Below are 18,162 nucleotides of genomic sequence, written 5' to 3' on the forward strand. Positions count from 1 at the left end.
TGCTCCACAAATGACTGGAATGTGGATATTTTGGAGCAGCACAAGGAGGGCTGCTCTGTTGTCTGGCTCCATGCCTCCCTCTCCAGGCTTCCCCTGGGTCCAGGCTCTGGAAGCATGGCTGAGGCTGTCAAGGGGAAGGACTGTCTTGTTTTATTTTATCTTGGAGTAATTGTGTGGAGTCTGGGAACCTAAATCATTACCTGTTCTGTCACCCTTGCAGCCAAATTGTTATGCTAAAGTGATCACGGTGGAGTCCCAAAAGAAGATCGTCATCTACTCCAAGCAGCACATCAACGTGAACGAGGAAATTACCTACGACTACAAGTTTCCAATTGAGGATGTAAAAATCCCATGTCTCTGTGGCTCTGAGAACTGCAGGGGAACCCTGAACTGATCTCAAGGTTTCTCGTCACACTTGCACCTTCGGCCATGTCAAAACTGTGGTAACCAGGTGTGGTTGCACTTTGCCAAAAAAAGAGGAAAAAAAAAAAAAAAAACAAACAAAGAAAAAAAAGGAAGAAAAAAAAATTTAAAAGGATTAAAAAAATACTTAAAAAAAAAAAAGAGGAAAAAGAGAAGAAAACCAAGCAAGTTTCGCACTTCTGCCAGATCACGAGCGAAAGCAAAAAGCGCACACGCTTACGAGGACTGTTCATGTTTCAGGTGCTCTTTCCTTTTCAGATCCAACACGCACACAAAAAGGTGATAACCATTTTGTGGCATGGTCTATCCAAACACTAGCTTCTCTGTTCAGTCCCTACAGTAATGCTCCGTAATGGGATAATGGTACCTTTTTTTTTTTTTTTAATTGTTGTTATAAACCTTCATCTTTTCATAAATGCTGCTACCTTTTTCTCATCAGTTTTGTTGGTTGAAAAAGACATTCAACGTTTAAATGTGAAGCAGAGACTGAAAATGCCATATAGGGTTTGTTGGGAGCTTGATTGGCTGAAATTGCACAGATTTCTCAGAGTAAGCTGTAAATAAATGTAAGGTTGATGTTACAGAGCAAGCCAGAGGCTTGAGGGTGTGTGAATGAGCGTGTGAGTGTGCTTGGGGGTGTGTGTGTGTAGATATGTCCACAATGAGACTAGAGGTGAACTGTCCTGCCTTTTTCTAAGGGATGAGCCTGAACAAGTCCCCTCAGCCAGACCCCCCAAGGCAGAGTCGGGTCAGCACAGACCTCAACTCACAGCCTTGGGCTCGTCTCTCATTTTCTATGCCATGCTGGTCTATGGGGGATCCAAACCTCTGCACCCCTGCGTGAGAAATGCTTGCATACTGCAATCACAGTGAGAGCTGGAGTCAGTCGTGTAGCTGTAGCATTGTGGCACAGCGTGTGGCCTTTGGGGATGCCCATTCCTTGGAGATGGGTTTGTCTTGCATGCAGAAGAGGCTGAGATTAAGGGGAGAACTCAGCTGTAGAAATTCTGCCCTGCTTGTAAGCAAAGACTATGGCCCACGTTTGGAACAGGATTTTCTTCCCATAGATGGGAAACAGGCTGATGTGTGTCTTGTGTTCACTTTTCTCCCTTTCATCTGCATTTCCTTGCCCTTTCCAGTGTTTAAGTGGAGTATTTGCTCTGTATTTGAATGTGGGAGATCCTCCTGTGATAGGAGCAAGCTGTGCTGTGCCGCTCTCCTCCCTCTGTTACTCTAACTTGGCCTGGGGGTGGTCCCATCCCTCCAGTAAGATTGTGGTAAAAGTGTCCCTGAGAACAATCCTGTCCCCCCCCATCTACAGCATGGAAATGATGAATGCTTCTCCAAATTTGGAAGGCATGTCTTGAAATGATTTCTCGGTATATTTTGTCCTTGTGGATGTGCTGTGTTGCAGTTCTTCAAGGGGTTCCATTAAAAAATGGGGCAAACCACCAAAGAAATAGTTCTTTGGATGTGATCTGGAAATGTTATGTGACCGTTCAGGTATAGACAGGATCAGTTTTCCAACTTGCATTGAATTTCTCCTGCTTTAAAAGTAGAGATTAGCTGTACTAAACCCTTTTTAATTGGCTTATAAGGGGAAGTTGCAATGTCATTATGAAATGGGAAGATTATCTGCATAACTAAACATCTTCTCCCCACAGAACCAATTACACAGCTGTTTTCTTGTAGCCTTTCAAACCTCCATGAGCAGAGGTTACAACCTTGCAAAAGAGGTTCCTGGAAGTTTTTTCAGCTGTTCCATGGAATTGCCAGGCCTGCACTGCTGAGTGGAGCTTGTAATGTAGGTTAGACCTCTGCATCTGAATTTCTTCTTCAGATAAAAGGCCTGAAAGGGCAGGAACACACAGACTGCTCGAAACTGCCTTAATACCTCCTGTATTTCTGTCTGAGGGTGAGCAGATTGTTGCTGACAGTCCATAGTCTCATCTCTGCTTTTGTTTTGGTTTGGTTTTGTTGTTTCCCCCCCTTCTTTATAAATCTCTCCAGCAATTGGGTATTGGTGACCCAGAACCTAAAATTGTGAAGCACAACTAGTTTCTGTCACTGACTGTTGGTTGTAACTGCAGTGATGGCATTTGGGAGTTAAACCAGCTGCTCGGTTTAGTTTAGTTTTGGGGTTTTTTTAAGAAGGTTCATTTTGTTGTGTTGAAGCTCCAGTTGGCATCTCTACAGCTTGGCCTTTGACTTTCAAAGCCTTGGAAATGCACAGAAGTTTCCTGTGTCTCAGAACTGAAGCTCTTGTGTGCGGCATTTTGGCCCATGGCCTTGGCCTTATCCCTCTCTGGTCCATCCAGCCAGTGCAGTAACAGTGGATTTGTGGGGGTGAGGACACCTCAAATGGCCCAACCCCAAGAACCTGATGGCAGTTCTGTGTTTCCCAGCATATTGGTGTGGTCTGGATGGGATTAGCCCCTGCAGTTTGTGGTGAGGAAGGCGGGGAGGAAGGTCACAGTCACCTTCGGGACCTTTCGCTGCATTTTTAGGAGCACCAAAGGGATTTGGGTGCCAAAGTCCATGAGCACCTAAACCACTTGGGTACTTCTGAAACTGCCTGTAATCCATCCCTTTTTAGGATCCTGGACAAATAATGTAAGGTTTTGTGAAAGCTGAGTTCTCAGTAGTTCCCCAGGAAGAAACAGAGCTACTGGATCCATAGCACTTCTGAAAAATCATGTTGGTCTGGTCTCAAAGCCAAACCCGAGGCTTCTCTTTTCTTCCCTGTAAATCTTGGCTTGCAAAGTCCTACCTGGGATATTTGTCTCAGACTGGGAAGCTGCCCCAACCCCAGAACAGATCATTTTATGGTGAGGACTGCAAGTCCAGTGCAGTGATTTCCATGAGCGCTGCGGGTGCCTGTGGCTGCCCTGTCCCTGCGGGGTCTCCTTGGGCCAGGGGAGCCCTGCAGCCACAGATGTGGTTTGGGAAGGCACCCCTGGAGAGCCTCTAATCCCTCCAGGTCCTTTGGCTTGTACTTAGCAAGGGGTGAGATGAGAGGAGGGCAGGAGGTGTGTGGTGCACGCACAGCCTGGGTCACCCCCAGCGTTGTTCTCCCGCGCTCAGCACGGGCACCCCGGCACCCCATGGAAACACAGACAAGGACTAAAGGGAAACCTCACCAGCACGTGCTGCTTTCAGAGAGACTGAAATGGTTTTGTTCACTGAAAAGCCTGTCCCCAATTTATTGTCACTTAAATTGAAGTCTGAGACAATAATGAGAGAGAGAGAGAGAGACATCGACTGTGCTCCCTGCAAAATTCCACCTTGCTGGGAGAAATCACCCGGGAGAACAATGCAAAATTTTGGAAGGAGAGCTTAAACCTTTAGTTTCCCGACAGGAAGCTGGTGTGAGTTCAGGGTCCCTCCACGGTGGCATCCATAGGAAGTGCTGCCCAACACCTCCGTTGATCCATGCAGTTCACACCCACCTGCAGTCCCAGGTTGGTCCCAAAGTTGGTCTGTGACTCTCGGGGATCCAGGAGGGGAAGGGGCTCATCTTGCAGTTATTTATATTGTATAGAGCAGCTTATTTCTACAAGGAAAAAAAGAAAACCAACATTTTTAAACTTCAACAAATTATACAGTAGTTTCAGTTCCGGTTTTTGTGACCTTTTTCAGGGATCATTTCAGTGCATTTCTGTATAAAATAAAAATTTAAGGAAAAAAAAGGATTTTGAAGTATAAAAAAAATGCATCCTCTGTACATAGGCAAACTCAAGAATCTTCTCTTCAAACACTGTTTCTTGTAGAAACATGTTGAAATTTTTTTGCTGATTTCTTTGTACTTCAAGAGCATGTAAATAGTTTATTAAAAGTGACTATTGTAATTTGGAGTTCTTTTTAAACAGATTCCAGCTCTAAATCATGTCGAGATGGGGAGGAAGAAGGACTGAGTATAGCAAAGGAGCTGGTGGCATTTACAGCTTGTGTCAAGCTTTGTATAATGTAAATTCTGTATAAATATGAGGGTTTTTTGTCAAATAAATAGATGAAATTAGAAGCATTAAGAAACTGAAGTCAAAAAATTGCCAAGTCAAGGCTTCTTCTTTCCCCTGACCCCTCAGTCTGAAACCTAATGTGCAAAATCTATTTATTTCAAGCGAGGAAATGTGTACAGTCTAATAGACACCCTAAAATGTATTTAAGCAGGTTTGCAACTGGATTTTTTCAGTTTAATATTTGTTTTGTTTTTATGAGTTTCCTCCTTAATTGCCACTGTAGGATTTGTCCAACTGAAAAGAAACACATCGAAACGGACACTCTAAAACAACGGGGCAGTTTTAAAAGTGGAAGAACACCCAGCTCCCAATCCTTGCAGTTTTCTGGTTGTTTTATTTCCCAGCGTGGAAATCAAGAGGCCTCCTTTAAAAGTAAGCAGGTCAAATGATTTGCAATAAATGGAAAAAAAAACCAACTTTTTTTTTTTTTGAGTTCCTTAAAAAAAAAAAAAGGCAACAACTCTGCTTTGAAGATTTAGGATTTCTGCTTTTTCTTTCGTTAAGCAAATTTATGACTTTAGGGATGTTTTGTGCATATAGAATCTGTCACCAGTATGTATCTTGTTTTGAAGAAAGTGTTTTTGTTGTGGATGTGTCATGCTGTATATATTTGTTCATATTTTTGTGAATTGAATACTATGTACCATTGTATTATAGTAACTTTTATAAAGCAAACCATAAATATACTGACTTTTCTTACAGAAAAATTATGTTGTGCTTAATATATAGCCAGGGCAGCTTTTTGCTCTTAGACCTGTGTTGGGAACTGTCAGAGCTCAAGGAGGCAGATCCAGAACAAGAACAGTGTGAAGAACTGGTTTTCAGCAAAGTTTACCGAAAATACTAATTCTGGTGAGCAGGAAATGAATTTAGGCGACATTATATTGCATGAAAGAAATATGCAAGTGATTCAAGTCTATAAACTTAAAGAAAAATGTCCCAGTATTAAAAATCCTTACAAGCACAGCCCCCCTGCCAGGAGTCCCAAACACATCTGACCTCAGGGCGGGTGAGGGGTCCCTTCTCCTCCAGCCTCTGCCTTGGATTTGTCTGAGTTCATATCCTTCTTTTATTTATTTATTTATTTATTTATTTAACTTTACGAAGGCAAAAGCCCTTAACCACGAAGCAAGGTGTTAGTGATGCTGTAAGGCTGTTGGGGCCAGAGGTTTCTTTCTTTTTAAATCAGTTTATTCAACTTGCAAGGAGCTGGACTTCGATGATCCCTGTGGGTCCCTTCCCGCTCAGGACACTCTGTGATTCTGGGGAATCTGAAATGAATTCTGCTCCCTTGGGCCAACGGGAGGGGGGAGCCGGGGGAGCTGCTGAGCTTTGGCAACAGGGGGTCACAGTGACCTCTCTGAGCTTTACAAAAACAAATACCTGGAGCAGACGAATGGAATGGCTGGTGGGGGAGGAAATGGAAGAGATAGGACAGAGCCTGGGCTGCAGGTGATTGATTTCCCAGCTCAGCTCTTGGACTCCATAGGTGACCACGGTGCTGGAGGGACAGGGCTGCAGGACAGCCCAGCCTCGGGGGCCAGGAGGCAGCAGGACTCAACCTGGAAGGGCATGGATTGGGAAGGTGGAAGGATTCATGTCTGAGGAGCCGAGGGCTCAGGGTTTGAGCAGCTTCCATGCTGGGAAATGGGGAGCAGCAGGGGTTTGGAGGGAGGATGTGCAACAGTGGGGAGACCTGTGGGCCCTGGAGACCCCGGGATGTTCTTCAGCAGCTCTGGGCTGAGGTTTATGACTCCTTGGGGAGCACTGGACCTGCAGCCCCAGCTAACGGGGTAGGGGGGCTCCAGCCCCCACACGTGGACTCACCAGGCACTTGGGCTGTGTCAGAAAAGGGTTTTATTGTGTCAGTGAGGGAAGTGCCATGCAAAGGACAGTGACAACACCAAAGTGATGCCCAGAGGGGACTTTGCACATGCAGCCATGATCTGAGCCAAGCAAGTGCTGCCAATGCTAGCAATTACTGCTTGAAACATGGGATAAACCCCAACCCTTCATTAATTTGGGAATTTGTAGGTATTAGAGCAAGTCTGTTGCTTTTGGAAGACTGAAATATGTAAATTAGATTAATTCTCATTCTAGAGTGTTGTAGCTACCCTAAAACTGTTTATTCTCTACATTCAAGATTTAATCTAAAAGCAATTAAAACAAAATGTTAAAAAAGAGATGCAGAGAAAGCCAGATACCTCTGTGCTTTCCCAGCTTCCCGCATAGCTAAAATTAAAACTTTGGATAGACTAAATTTGGGCCCTCCCAGTTATTTCTTCTGTCTCCCTCCATAGCTGAGTGTCTTTGGCACATGCCTTAAATCTGCCCTTTGTTAAGAATTCGATGGTTTGGATCAGATTAAGCTGCTTTTAAAGTGTGTTTACTATTTCCCACGCCCCGACTCCCAGAAAGCCACTGGAGGGCAGCGCCAGGGCTGGGTCGGGGTCGGTGTTGAGTCCTTTTTCACGTCCAACTTGGCAGTGGCTTCCCTGGGTTTGTGACACTTAAGTCTGGGCTATTTACCAAACCATGAGCTGTTTCCCAGTTTGCTTGGGAATCAGCTCTTTGGGGACGAGGGCAGCACTTCTTGACACCCTCTACATGCGCTTGGTCTCCCCGTTGGGCTCCAGGATGGTCAGGTTTCCTCTGGCATCTTGATCCATTTCTATTGCTTCAAACAGAGACTTGAAGTTCCCGGCACCGAAGCCCTGTGCAGACAACAGTGTTCCAGACCAGGGGATTTGGAACTGGCTGGGAAAGAGCAGCACTGAGAGCTGGCTGGACATGGGGCTTGATGGCCCTGAGGGCTCCCAGCCAGGATCATCGAGAGATCCTCACACCCACCTGGTGGTTATGCCTCTGGATCACCTCCAGAAACACCGTGGGTCTGTCTTGAACTGGTTTGGTGAAGATCTGGAGCAAGTAGCCTTTCTCATCAAAATCCACCAGGATTTTCAGTTCCTGGAGAAAAGAAGCAGGACAACAGCTGAAAGACCCAGAGAGGAGCAAGGGGGTGTCTCTGCATCACTCATGTCCCTGCAAAACACTTTGAGGATCCAGTCCAGCCCTGAGCAGACCTTTTCCCTCTCGGGCTGCTCTGACTCACCTCCAGCTTGTCAATGTTCTCCTTCACTTTGATTTTGGCAGTTTTGAGCCTCTCCCGCAGCACCTGGTAGTAGCTGGAGGGCACATCCATGAACTGCATGCCCCGCTGCTTCAGGTTGGTGATCTGCAAGGCACAGGACACCCGGCGTGGGTCAGTTTGGGAGTGGTTTGTGCCTGGAGGATGGCCTGGGACAGGCAGTGTTTGGAGCCAGATGTTTTCCCATGATTTTAGGCAACCTCATCATCTCGCTTCAGGCACCGGGAATGTGAGGGCCCAAGGTGCCCTCTCCAGGCAGTGCAGGGAGCTGACCAGCAAGCAAAGATGCTTCATCCCACCTGACCCCCCATACCTCTGGGGGCCTTTGGTCTGGAGAGGAGCCCAGACCCAGTGCTCAGCAGCAGCAGGGCTCAACCCAGATGTGCCCCTGCCCCAGCTGAGGGCAGGTGTTGGGCTCCGGGGGCTCAGCCCATCAGCCCCGGCTGCCCGAGCTCCCACAGGCCCCCCACTGAGGATGGAGATGCCCTTGGGGGCCCTGCAGACCCCGATTGCTTTAAGCTGGAGGGATGGGTGTCTGCCAGCAGCTCACAGCTGTACACAGGCCCCTTTGGATGGACTCACTGGGCAGTTAATCCTGGTTGTAAAACAACCACGGCACAGAGCCCGTTTTCTCTGCCCGTCGGGTCACAGTCCACCCCTGCCCTGTGACAGGGCTCTGCCCAGAGGTGCTGGGGCAGGACAGGCTGGGACAGGGGGTTCCTGGGGGCACTCACTGCCGAGATGATGTCGGAGGTGTTCAGGGCGATGTGCTGCACTCCGGCCCCTCCGTAGTAGTCGATATATTCCTACAGGGAAAAGATTTTAATGACATTTTAATGACAGAGCAGCTGCAACTGCAAAGGAATGGGTGTGGGCTCAAAAACATGAAGGCAAAATCAGCTCAAAGGGACCACAAAATGACAGAAAGACACTGTTGATGAGATCAGGGGTAAACTGGCTCTGCCTGGTGGCTCCCCCAGGGTTTGGCAGAGCCAGGATTGCTTTCCAGCAACCACCGTAGCACAACAAATCTGCTCCAAATCACTGACCCTTGGTCCCTTTTCCTTCACCAAAGCCCTGCTGGCAGTAGAGGCATCCAGATGGATCAAACACCAGCATCTGCTCACCTGAATCTGGGATTTCTTCTTGCCTGGTGCCGGCTCGTTAATGGGCATCTTAATGGTCTCCTCGTAGTTGGTGACCACGATGGAGCGCAGGGCACTGAACTCGGTGTGCAGCTGCTTGTCATCCACCGACCAGAAGCGGTGGAAGAGCAGGTTCTTCTGGTACCTGCCCAGGCCACAAAGGGCACAATCAACCCTCGTCCCGTCCCCACACTAACAAAGCTCTCTTTGGCTTAATTAGCCTCAGCCACCACCATGGAAGTGGTGAGAGCAGCAGAGCGGTGCTGTTGCTCCATCCCACCTCCCACCAGACCTCCCCACTCTTACCAGTCCGCCACTGGGACCATCTCGAGGTCAGGCTGGTTCCCCACGACATGGTCAACAAAGCTGAGCTTGGCACTCGGTCTGTGGGGGGAAGCCAAGGGGGGTCTCAGCTGAGCTCAGGGGCACCCCACAGCATGAAGGGCTCCAGGGCAAGGCGGTGGGGACCTGTCCAGCTCCTCAATGGGATATCCATCCCACCAGCACGTGGTGACAAAGAGCCAGCCAGGACCCTCTAGAAAGTACTCACAACTTGGGCAGCAGGGGGTCCTTAAAGAGGGGCGGGTGATACCCGGGTAGGAACAGGCCCTTGTAGTTGAGCTTTTCTATCAAGGTGTGGGTGGTGTCACCGTACTGCGAGAGGGAAAAGCAGTTGTGTGGTGACCTTGTTTATTTTGGGACCTCTCAGGTTCAGCCTGCTCCATGGGCCCCACTCTTCCCTGCCACTTACCGTCTGGATCACCGCAAACTTCACCTTCCCAAATTTGTCCTGCTCCACCCAGGGCTCCTTCACCACCACAGCTCCACGCTCCTTGGCTTTCTGGACAGGAGAGAGACCCACTCCTGCCACAGCTCCCCTGCGCTGGGGGGAGACATCCCCAGGCCCTTCCCTGCCTCCCCCCACCATTTCAGGGGGCTGTGCAGGAGGGAGTGGAGGGGCTGCCTACCTGCACGATGAAGTCACAGTCCTCCACTTCGAAGGCAATGTCCTTCACCCCATCACCGTGTTTCACCAGGTGCTCCCCCATCTCTGCCCGGAGCAAGAGCAGCCGTGGGTGAGCAGAGCTGCTTTCCTTCCCCCTCGGCCACTTCCCACTCCATCCCCCCCGGGACACCTACCCTCATTCCCTGGGTTGAGAGCGGAGGAGAGAACAAAGATGATCTGGTGAGGAAGAGGAGGAGAGGTGAGGATGGAGCTGCAGCGGTGGGGCTGCAGCCCCAGCCTGGGGCTGAGGCATTGCAGGTGATGGGTTTCATGGTGCAAACAGGGTTTGGCAGCACCCACCACCACCTCATCTTCCCCTGTCCTGGCAGTGGCACCTTTGCCAGGTGTACCAGCCCCCTTACCTTGTCCTGCTTGATGACATGTGACACCACCTCCCTGCTGCCGGTCTCCAGCCCCCGGTATGCCAGCTCCTCGAACCCCAGCTTGTTGCAGTAGTAGGATGCAGCCTGTGGGCAGGTGAGAGCCACCCTGGGTGAAGCTGTGGCACTGGTGGTCCCCAGTTCCCACAGGGCATCTCCCAGTTCCCACGGGGCTCCTCCTGCTTCCTACAGGGCTCCCCATGGCCAGGGCAGTGCCAACAGCCCATGGGGAATGGCAACTGCAGCGTGTGCAAGTCACACACATGCAAGTCACACGTGTGCACGTGTGTGTGGGGGGGTGTGTGCCTGTGTGCAGGAGCAGCCCAGCTTCTCTGCTTCCCTCCAGAAACCCAAGGGGAACAAGCTGAGGCAAGAAAGGGCCCACATTGAGGAAAAAACCCAAATTCAGGGGAAGTGCTGCCTCCAGAGCCTCTTGTACCCAAGGCCCAACCTAACCCAACCGAGAGCCACCACCAATCACGAAACATTTCTGCTCATCTCCTGTTCTGCAAGGTTGGGTGAAATGCAGTTCAGGTTTGAAGCAGAGGGATTTTTAACTCCCTACAAGGCCGAACAACTCTGTGGGCTCTGGTGCCCACAGCCTGAGCCCGGCTAAGTGTGCTGGTTTGCACACACCAGGTCCTGCCCCGCACACCCCCAGCAGCCGCCCCTTGCCTTGCGCAAGGGCCACCAAGGCCACGGGCCCCCGGGGACAGGCGCCGAGCCAGGGACGGGCTTCGGGACAGCGGCACATCCCTGGCCCGAGGGGCTGCTGGGACGAACCGCCCTCCCTACAGCCAATGCCCGGAGCGCCCGCCCCGTCCCGGCGGGACAGGTGCCCGCGGCCACACGTGCCTGGCAGCCACCACCTCTCACCTGCTTGGCATTGCCGACCCAGAAGGTGATGGAGTGGAAATGGATGAAGCGGCCTCGTGCGGGCTAAGAGGAAGGGAAAACAGGGCTGGGAGCTGCTGCTGCTGCTGCTGCTGCTGCCCCCCCTCCCGCAGCACTGCCTGGCTCCAGGGCAGGGAGAAGTGGCAACTGTGACCCTGCAAATGTGTCTCCTGCAAATGCATCTGAATTAACTGGGTGGAACAACCCTGAAACAGCCCTTTTCCAAAGTGCTTTACAATCAAGTCCCACAGGATTCTGCACTGCAGGTTAGAAGGTACAAAGCCCTGGCTCACCTGGAGCTACAGCCACGGTCCCGTTTCTCCCAGTGCTCCCCACAATTGGCCACCCCAGTGGGCTGCCCATCCGTGAACCCCCGTGTGTCAAAGATTATTTCTGTACCAAAAGCTCTTAAACAACCACCAGTGCCAGGACAGATTCCCCTTAGCTCTGCCCCCCACCACCACCCAGCCACAATGGGCACGGGTGGTTGAAAGCACTAAAGAATAAAAAGGCAATGAAAAGGTGCAGCATTTGGAAATAAACGTTGCATGAAATGAGGATTCTGCTTAAGCTTCGATCTGACCCATCATCTCCCATTTGTCACTCTCCTCCCAAACCAGAAGGAAACAAAAAAAAATTCAATTTTTAATACTACTTTACAATGAGGAGCTTGTGAGGCCCAGCCAGAACAGTTTTACTTCTGATTTTACCAGGTAATCAAGAAGTAAGGAATAGGTATTATCTGCACTAACACATTAGGCAGTGGGGCAGGACAGGGGCACGATTCAGCTCTTACCTTTTCTCCCTTGTCTGTGTAAGATGTCTGAAAGAGAATCAGAAAAGAGAGACGTTAACAGGTCATGTACTGCAGCCCCTGTGGAGCTGAATCCAAAGGTCAGGGAGTGAGGAGCAGCTCTGCTGCATCACTTCCAGCACAGTCACTAAGAAGTCCCAAGTCAAGCAGAGATTAAAGCTCCTGAGACGTTCCACACCACGGAGCCCTGAATGTTTAATTGAATTCCCATCTGATGCCCCCTCACCATTTTTGTGACCTGGCAATGTGGCAGCAGCAGAGAGAGCCCGAGTCCGGAAGGGATTTAATATACTGGGGGACAGGGGAGGCTCCTCCTCGGCTCCACCTTCTCCCACCACCAACCCAGGGATGTGTTTGGTTTGGGCTGGGAACTGCCAGTACCGTCCGGGGGGTGGTGGATGACACACTGGGGCCATGCCACAGGGTCCTGTGCTACCCTGGCTGTGGAGGGTGTGTGTGTGCAGGGGGGTGGGTGTGCAGGGGTGTGAGTGTGTGTGTGCAGGGGTGTGGGTGTGCAGGGGGGTGGGTGTGCAGGGGTGTGAGTGTGTGTGTGCAGGTGTGTGTGTGTGCAGGGGGGTGGGTGTGCAGGGGTGTGAGTGTGTGTGTGCAGGTGTGTGTGTGTGCAGGGGGGTGGGTGTGCAGGGGTGTGAGTGTGTGTGTGCAGGTGTGTGTGTGTGCAGGGGGGTGGGTGTGCAGGGGTGTGAGTGTGTGTGTGCAGGTGTGTGTGTGTGCAGGGGGGTGGGTGTGCAGGGGTGTGAGTGTGTGTGTGCAGGTGTGTGTGTGTGCAGGGGGGTGGGTGTGCAGGGGTGTGAGTGTGTGTGTGCAGGGGTGTGTGTGTGCAGGGGGGTGGGTGTGCGGGGTGTGAGTGTGTGTGTGCAGGGGTGTGGGTGTGCAGGGGGGTGGGTGTACAGGGGGGTGGGTGTGCAGGGGTGTGAGTGTGTGTGTGCAGGTGTGTGTGTGTGCAGGGGGGTGGGTGTGCAGGGGTGTGAGTGTGTGTGTGCAGGGGTGTGGGTGTGCAGGGGGGTGGGGGTGGGTGTGCAGGGGTGTGGGTGTGCAGCACGTGAGGCTCTGCTGACCTCACAGCCAAACCTCTTGCCCCCGTGGGTGCTGGGCCATGGTGGGTGACGCAACCACAGCAGCACATCCCCCTGCCCCCCCCGCTGCCCCTAGGGACACTCACCCCATCACAGGGATGTGTCATCCTGGCCAACATTGAGCCAGGACAGCCTGCAGAGTCCAGTTGTGTGTGTAGTGCCTGGGCACAGGGGCGTGTGGTGCCACTTTCATCTCCAGCGAGCCCAGCGCTGCCAGAGGCCCCAAACCATGGGAGCAGCAGGAGGAAGGGACACAAGGTGGCCCCGCCGGGGGAGACACCAGTGTACTAACACCCCACAACTGGAAGTGGTAGCAAGTCAGGCCACCAGCAGGGCCAGGGGGGATGAGCATGGGGGACTTGGGTGGGTGCCAGTGGCATAGAGGACAGGTGGAGAGGTTTAGTGGCAGGGCTGTCCCCTGCTGCCACTCTCCCTGGGGGACATGGATGCTGTGCACCACCCAGACAGGTGTGCACCAGCTGGAGAGGGGCCAGCAGCAGGAACAGGGTCGCTATAGGGTACCAGCACAGCTGTGCCACTCCATGTCACCACCACCAGAGCTGTGTAACCCAGTGGCAGTGACACTGCTGTGTCACCAGATGACACCATCACAGCTGTGCCACTCTGTGTTATTGCCACTGCTGTGTCACTTGTGGCACCACCACAGCTGTGTAACCCTATGGCAGTGCCACTGCTGTGTCACCCATGGCACAATCAGAGCTGTGTGACCCAATGAGAGTGACACTGCTGTGCCACCCAACGTCACCACCAGAGCTGTGTAATCCAAGTGACACTGGTACCGCTGTGCCACCCCACATCACCACCACAGCTCTGTAACCCTATGGCAGTGACACTGCTGTGCCACCACATGTCACCATCAGAGCTGTTAAGTGGCGGTGACACTCTTGTGCCATTCCACGTCACCACCGCCACTGTGCCACCACATGCCACCATCAGAGCTGTTTTACTCAGTGACACTGCTGTGCCACCACATGTTATTGCCACCGCTGTGCCACCCCATGTCACCATCACAGCTGTGCAACCCAGTGACAGTGACACTGCTGTGCCACCCCATGTCACCACCAGAGCTGTGTAAGTGGCAGTGACACTGCTGTGCCATGCCATGTCACCACCCCCGCTCTGTAACCCAGTGACGGTGACACCGCTGTCCCCACCCCACGCTGTCCCCGCCGCGGTGCCACGCCCTCCCCGCTCCCTCCGGCCCCGCCCCCGGCGCTCTGGCCCCGCCCCAGCCCATCTGGCCACGCCCCGGTCCCTCCGGCCCCGCCCCCGGGGCTCCCGCCCCGCCCCCGCCCCCGCGGTCCGTCCCGGCCGCCGTCGTTGCGGGTCCCGCCCGTCGCGGCCATGGCGGAGACCGGCGGGGGCCGCCCCGTCACCGTCAGCGACGTGCAGCAGCTGGTGCGCAGGAAGGACGAGATCGAGGCGCAGATCAAGGCCTGCTACGAGCTGCTGGAGGGGGTCGGTGCCGGGGGCGCGGCGGGACGGGGGGGGCGCGGGGCCGGGCAGCGCTCCCGGCCCCATCCCAACCCCATCCCGACTCCATCCCAACCTTCTCTTCCCTCGCAGCAAAAGGGCGTCGGGATGCACGAGCCACTGGTGGACGCCGAGGGCTTCCCCCGCAACGACATCGACCTGTACCAAGTGCGCACCGCGCGGCACAACATCATCTGTGAGCGGGGAACGGCGCGGGGGGGCCTTCCCGGGGCTGGGATGAGCCGGGAGCTCGGGATGTGTGCGGGAACCCGGGGTGTGTGCGGGAACCCGGGGTGTGTGCGGGAACCGGGGGTGTGTGCGGGAACCCGGGGTGTGTGCGAGAACCCGGGAGGGCCCCTGCTCTGTGCCGGCCCCTGCGCTGGGTAAACACCCTGGAACGGCGGCGACACCTTTTAATTCTCTCAAACCCCTCCATCTGCAGCCTGTTCCTTGTAATTCCTCAAAATTACCTGCGCTGAGCCTCTTTCCCAGCGGTTCTGCTCAGTGCTCGGAGCTGGCGGATCGGCTGAGTCAGTAAACGCTTTTGTCCACGTGTTGCTGCGGCAGCAGCATCAAAATTCTGCCTGTGTTGTGGAGCCCTTTGGGATCTGTGCAGTACAGCAAAGCTTTTCTGGGGTGTTTGTAGGATAAACTTTGGGTAAGAAACAGCCTGGTGTTTGTTTCGTCCCTGTGCCCTGTCTCTGGGGAGGGATTTTGCTCTCCATGTGTAACAGTAGGTGACCGTGGTGGAAAGAGAACTTCAGCTTTCACTGTGTTCTCAGGGATTGTGGCACTCCCGGCCCTGCTGCCCTCACGTGTTTACCAAAATTTGTAGGGTGGTTTTCTCAGCCTCTGATTTTGGCTGATAAACATCTGCCAGGCTGGCAGGAGGCCCCAGCAGATAGACCAGGACCAGCAGAGGTTCTTGCTGAGCTCAGAGACACCCTGAACATGGTTCTGCAGAGGGACTGAGAGGCCTTGGGTGGAACCTGCTCGTGCTCCCCTTGTGCTCACGGTGTCACCCACAGGTCTGCAGAACGATCACAAAGCCTTGATGAAGCAGGTGGAGGAGGCTCTGCACCAGCTGCACGCCCGGGAGAAGGAGAAGCAAGCCAGGGATGAGGCAGAGGCCTTGGCAGAGGCCATGAGCCAGAACCAGAGCCTGCCACAGCCCTTTGCCAGAGTGAACGCTGTGACCCCGGGATCCCCTGCCAGTGTCTCGGTAGGTTGGGGACAGCTCCTGGGGAAGGCTTTGTCTGGAGCCAGAGAGAAAACATAGCTGATGGCTTGGTCTGTCTCTTGTTAGTAAGTGGGAATAAGCTGTAGGGTTGATTAGGGTGTCCCCCCTTTGTTTGGTCACATTGAGGTGTCCTGTGCATAGAGCAGTTGTACAGGAACGAGGTGGGTGCTGTCTCAGCTGTATCTTAGCACCACATAGCTCATCCCACACCTCACTGACCATTCTAGCCTTGGTATTTTTTTCCCATAAAATAGGACAGAGGAATGAGTACTTCCCTCCTCCTATGGACATGGAGAGGGTGTGATGTAGTTCAGCTGCCTGAGTGTAAGAAGGGTCATAACACCACTCTGTGCTGGGTGCAGCTGATGCTCCTGTGTCACTCCCTGTGTTATTACCTGTCTTTGGAGAATGCAGATGCTCATCTCTCTTTCTCTGTCCAGGGACTTCAGGTTGATGACGAGATTGTGGAGTTTGGTTCTGTCAACGCAAACAACTTCCAGAACCTGCAGAACGTTGCCACAGTGGTGCAGCACAGCGAGGGGGTGAGCTCATTTCTGCCGTGACTGCATTCTCTGCCTGCCTCTGTTAGCCACAGCTTTTTCTATGGAACTTGGATCTCTGGAGTTATCATTTCTCTGTCAGAAAGAGTGTCAAGATTCAGTCTGTGCTGTTGTAGCCTTGTTCTCTCACAGCATTGAGCTAATTGCTGATGGATGGGAGAGCTGAGAGATGTGTGCTCTTGGCTGTGGGCATTGTGTTGTCCCTGCAGCAGCAGCCAGCATTGCTGTGCCACCCTTGTGGACTGGCCAAAGAATCTGCCACAGCCTTAAGTGCTTTATAGTGGAAGTGAGAAATTTCCTGGAGATGTCTCCACACAAAACACTCTCTTCTTCCACTTACAGCCACAGGAATAGGAATGGGTGCTGCTGCAGAACAGCTCCCTGGGCTTAATGTTCTGGTGCTTCAGGAAAAGAAGGAAGAAGAGAGCTGACTTGCTGATGGAAAATTGAAATATTTCTTTTAATTTTTATTTTTTTCCTCCCTTTCAGAGACCCCTGAGTGTGACTGTGATCCGTGGTGGCAGGAGGGTGCACGTGGGGTTGACTCCGAAGCGCTGGGCTGGGAAGGGCCTCCTGGGGTGAGCTGATGTTTCACTTCCTAGAGGGGATGAGGCTTTCAGCAACTCAGAACACATTTCCTGAGCAGGGCCAGCTCTGGGCTCTGCCCTCAGTGTGTCACTGCGCCCTGTGACAGACTGGGAGCTGGAGGTTTTGCACAGGAACACAGGGAGTCAAGTTCCATGAGAGGAAGGTCTCAGGGGCTGGTTTGTCTGGTAGAGGAAACCAATGGAGGAGGGTTGTGGAGGGTCTGATTCGTCCCATGTTGGATCTCTTGTTGGAGAACTGAGATTTTCATGTTTCCTTCTATTCTTTTCTTTTTCAGCTGCAATATCATTCCCCTGCAAAGATGACCATCACTTAGAAAACAATAAAGCTGAAGCTTGTGCCTGCTTTCTGGACTCTGATCTGGTTTGAGAACTTCCCCACATGTTGTTGCTGTGACCTCTGGTCCCAGAGCCTGAAGGGGTTCTGGCAGAGCAGGGCCTGCCTGCAATTCAGAATTGCACTGGTTGTCAGTGTAGAGTTGCAAGATGTGGATTCTCACCTCTTCTATGTTGTAGCACTTTAGAATAAGGCCCTAGAGAGACCCAAACCTCTCTTGATATAGGCTCTGAAGAGCTTGAAATGCTCTTATTTGGTGATAATGGAACATTCCCTTTTTCCCCCTCTAAAATTCCTCACTGAATATCTTGTAATACCTGCTAAAAACTTCTGAAGCACTTTTTGATGCCTCTCATAGTAGATGACAGGTAAGAAATACGCAAGGTTGATACTTTATCTTCCCCACATTACCACGATTTTTAAAGTCACTGAACATGCTGAAAGGATTTTTGGAATGCTCAGTTATTTTCAGTCAGTGAGATAAGGAATAGGGGTTATAATTCTACTTTTGTTTACTTTTAGTAGTTCATGTTGTTATGATAAAAGTGCTCCTAATCTGGCTTCTCTCTCTTTTTTAAATTTTTTTGTATTTATTTGTGGGAGTTGGCTTTAGAGTGTTGTCCTGGTTCCAGCCAGGACAGGGGTTACCTTTTTGTGCCTCCCATTCTCCTCTCCATCCATGGGGAGGGAAGGAGTGAGGGAGTGGTGCTGGGGTGTTTTCAGTGGGAACACTAAATTGGGGAATACCATTCCTAACCCACAACAGGTTTGAGGGGATTTCGGGGATGACTGGTTTGCTTTAAGCTTGTTTCCAGTTGAACTTCAAAATACTCTCCCAAAACAATAAAGCTGAGTGTTGCCTCTCTCCATTCTCGTAGAAGTTATTATTTGGGGCAGAGTTGAGTGGGTTAAATGCAAACCTGCACAGACACAGAGTAATGACTCCTGACCTTGCAGAGCCCAGGTAAGCTGCACGCCCTGCAATAGTGCTTCATAAACAAGT

General features: G+C 52.0%; 3 protein-coding genes across 3 annotated transcripts in view; 2 read left to right on the forward strand and 1 right to left on the reverse strand.

The window, feature by feature from the left end:
• Positions 1–5,128, forward strand: part of SETD1B (SET domain containing 1B) — a 51,463-nt gene extending 46,335 nt beyond the window's left edge. The window contains exon 18 of the mRNA XM_017813933.1: positions 221–5,128. Coding sequence (XP_017669422.1) covers positions 221–394 — 174 coding nt within the window. The 3' untranslated portion in view covers positions 395–5,128. The remainder of the gene's footprint in view (positions 1–220) is intronic.
• Positions 5,129–6,276: 1,148 nt separating this feature from the next.
• Positions 6,277–12,142, reverse strand: HPD (4-hydroxyphenylpyruvate dioxygenase). The gene is made up of 14 exons (XM_017814346.1): positions 12,056–12,142; positions 11,812–11,838; positions 10,998–11,060; positions 10,104–10,208; positions 9,876–9,918; positions 9,704–9,786; positions 9,487–9,576; positions 9,286–9,389; positions 9,042–9,119; positions 8,718–8,880; positions 8,325–8,396; positions 7,555–7,677; positions 7,293–7,409; positions 6,277–7,156 (listed from the first exon to the last, which is right to left on the reverse strand). The coding sequence occupies exons 1-14, from the start codon at positions 12,056–12,058 to the stop codon at positions 7,046–7,048; spliced, it is 1,182 nt and encodes a 393-aa protein (XP_017669835.1). The 5' UTR covers positions 12,059–12,142; the 3' UTR covers positions 6,277–7,045.
• A 2,108-nt stretch (positions 12,143–14,250) lies between these two features.
• PSMD9 (proteasome 26S subunit, non-ATPase 9) lies at positions 14,251–18,026 on the forward strand. The gene is made up of 6 exons (XM_017814418.1): positions 14,251–14,402; positions 14,511–14,613; positions 15,446–15,639; positions 16,098–16,199; positions 16,707–16,795; positions 17,101–18,026. Exons 1-6 carry the CDS (start codon positions 14,289–14,291, stop codon positions 17,126–17,128), a joined length of 630 nt encoding a protein of 209 aa, XP_017669907.1. The 5' UTR covers positions 14,251–14,288; the 3' UTR covers positions 17,129–18,026.
• The last annotated feature ends 136 nt before the right edge of the window (positions 18,027–18,162 follow it).

Source organism: Lepidothrix coronata, unplaced genomic scaffold (genome assembly GCF_001604755.1).
Source record: "Lepidothrix coronata isolate B3197 unplaced genomic scaffold, Lepidothrix_coronata-1.0 Scaffold44, whole genome shotgun sequence".
NCBI classification, from domain to species: domain Eukaryota; kingdom Metazoa; phylum Chordata; class Aves; order Passeriformes; family Pipridae; genus Lepidothrix; species Lepidothrix coronata.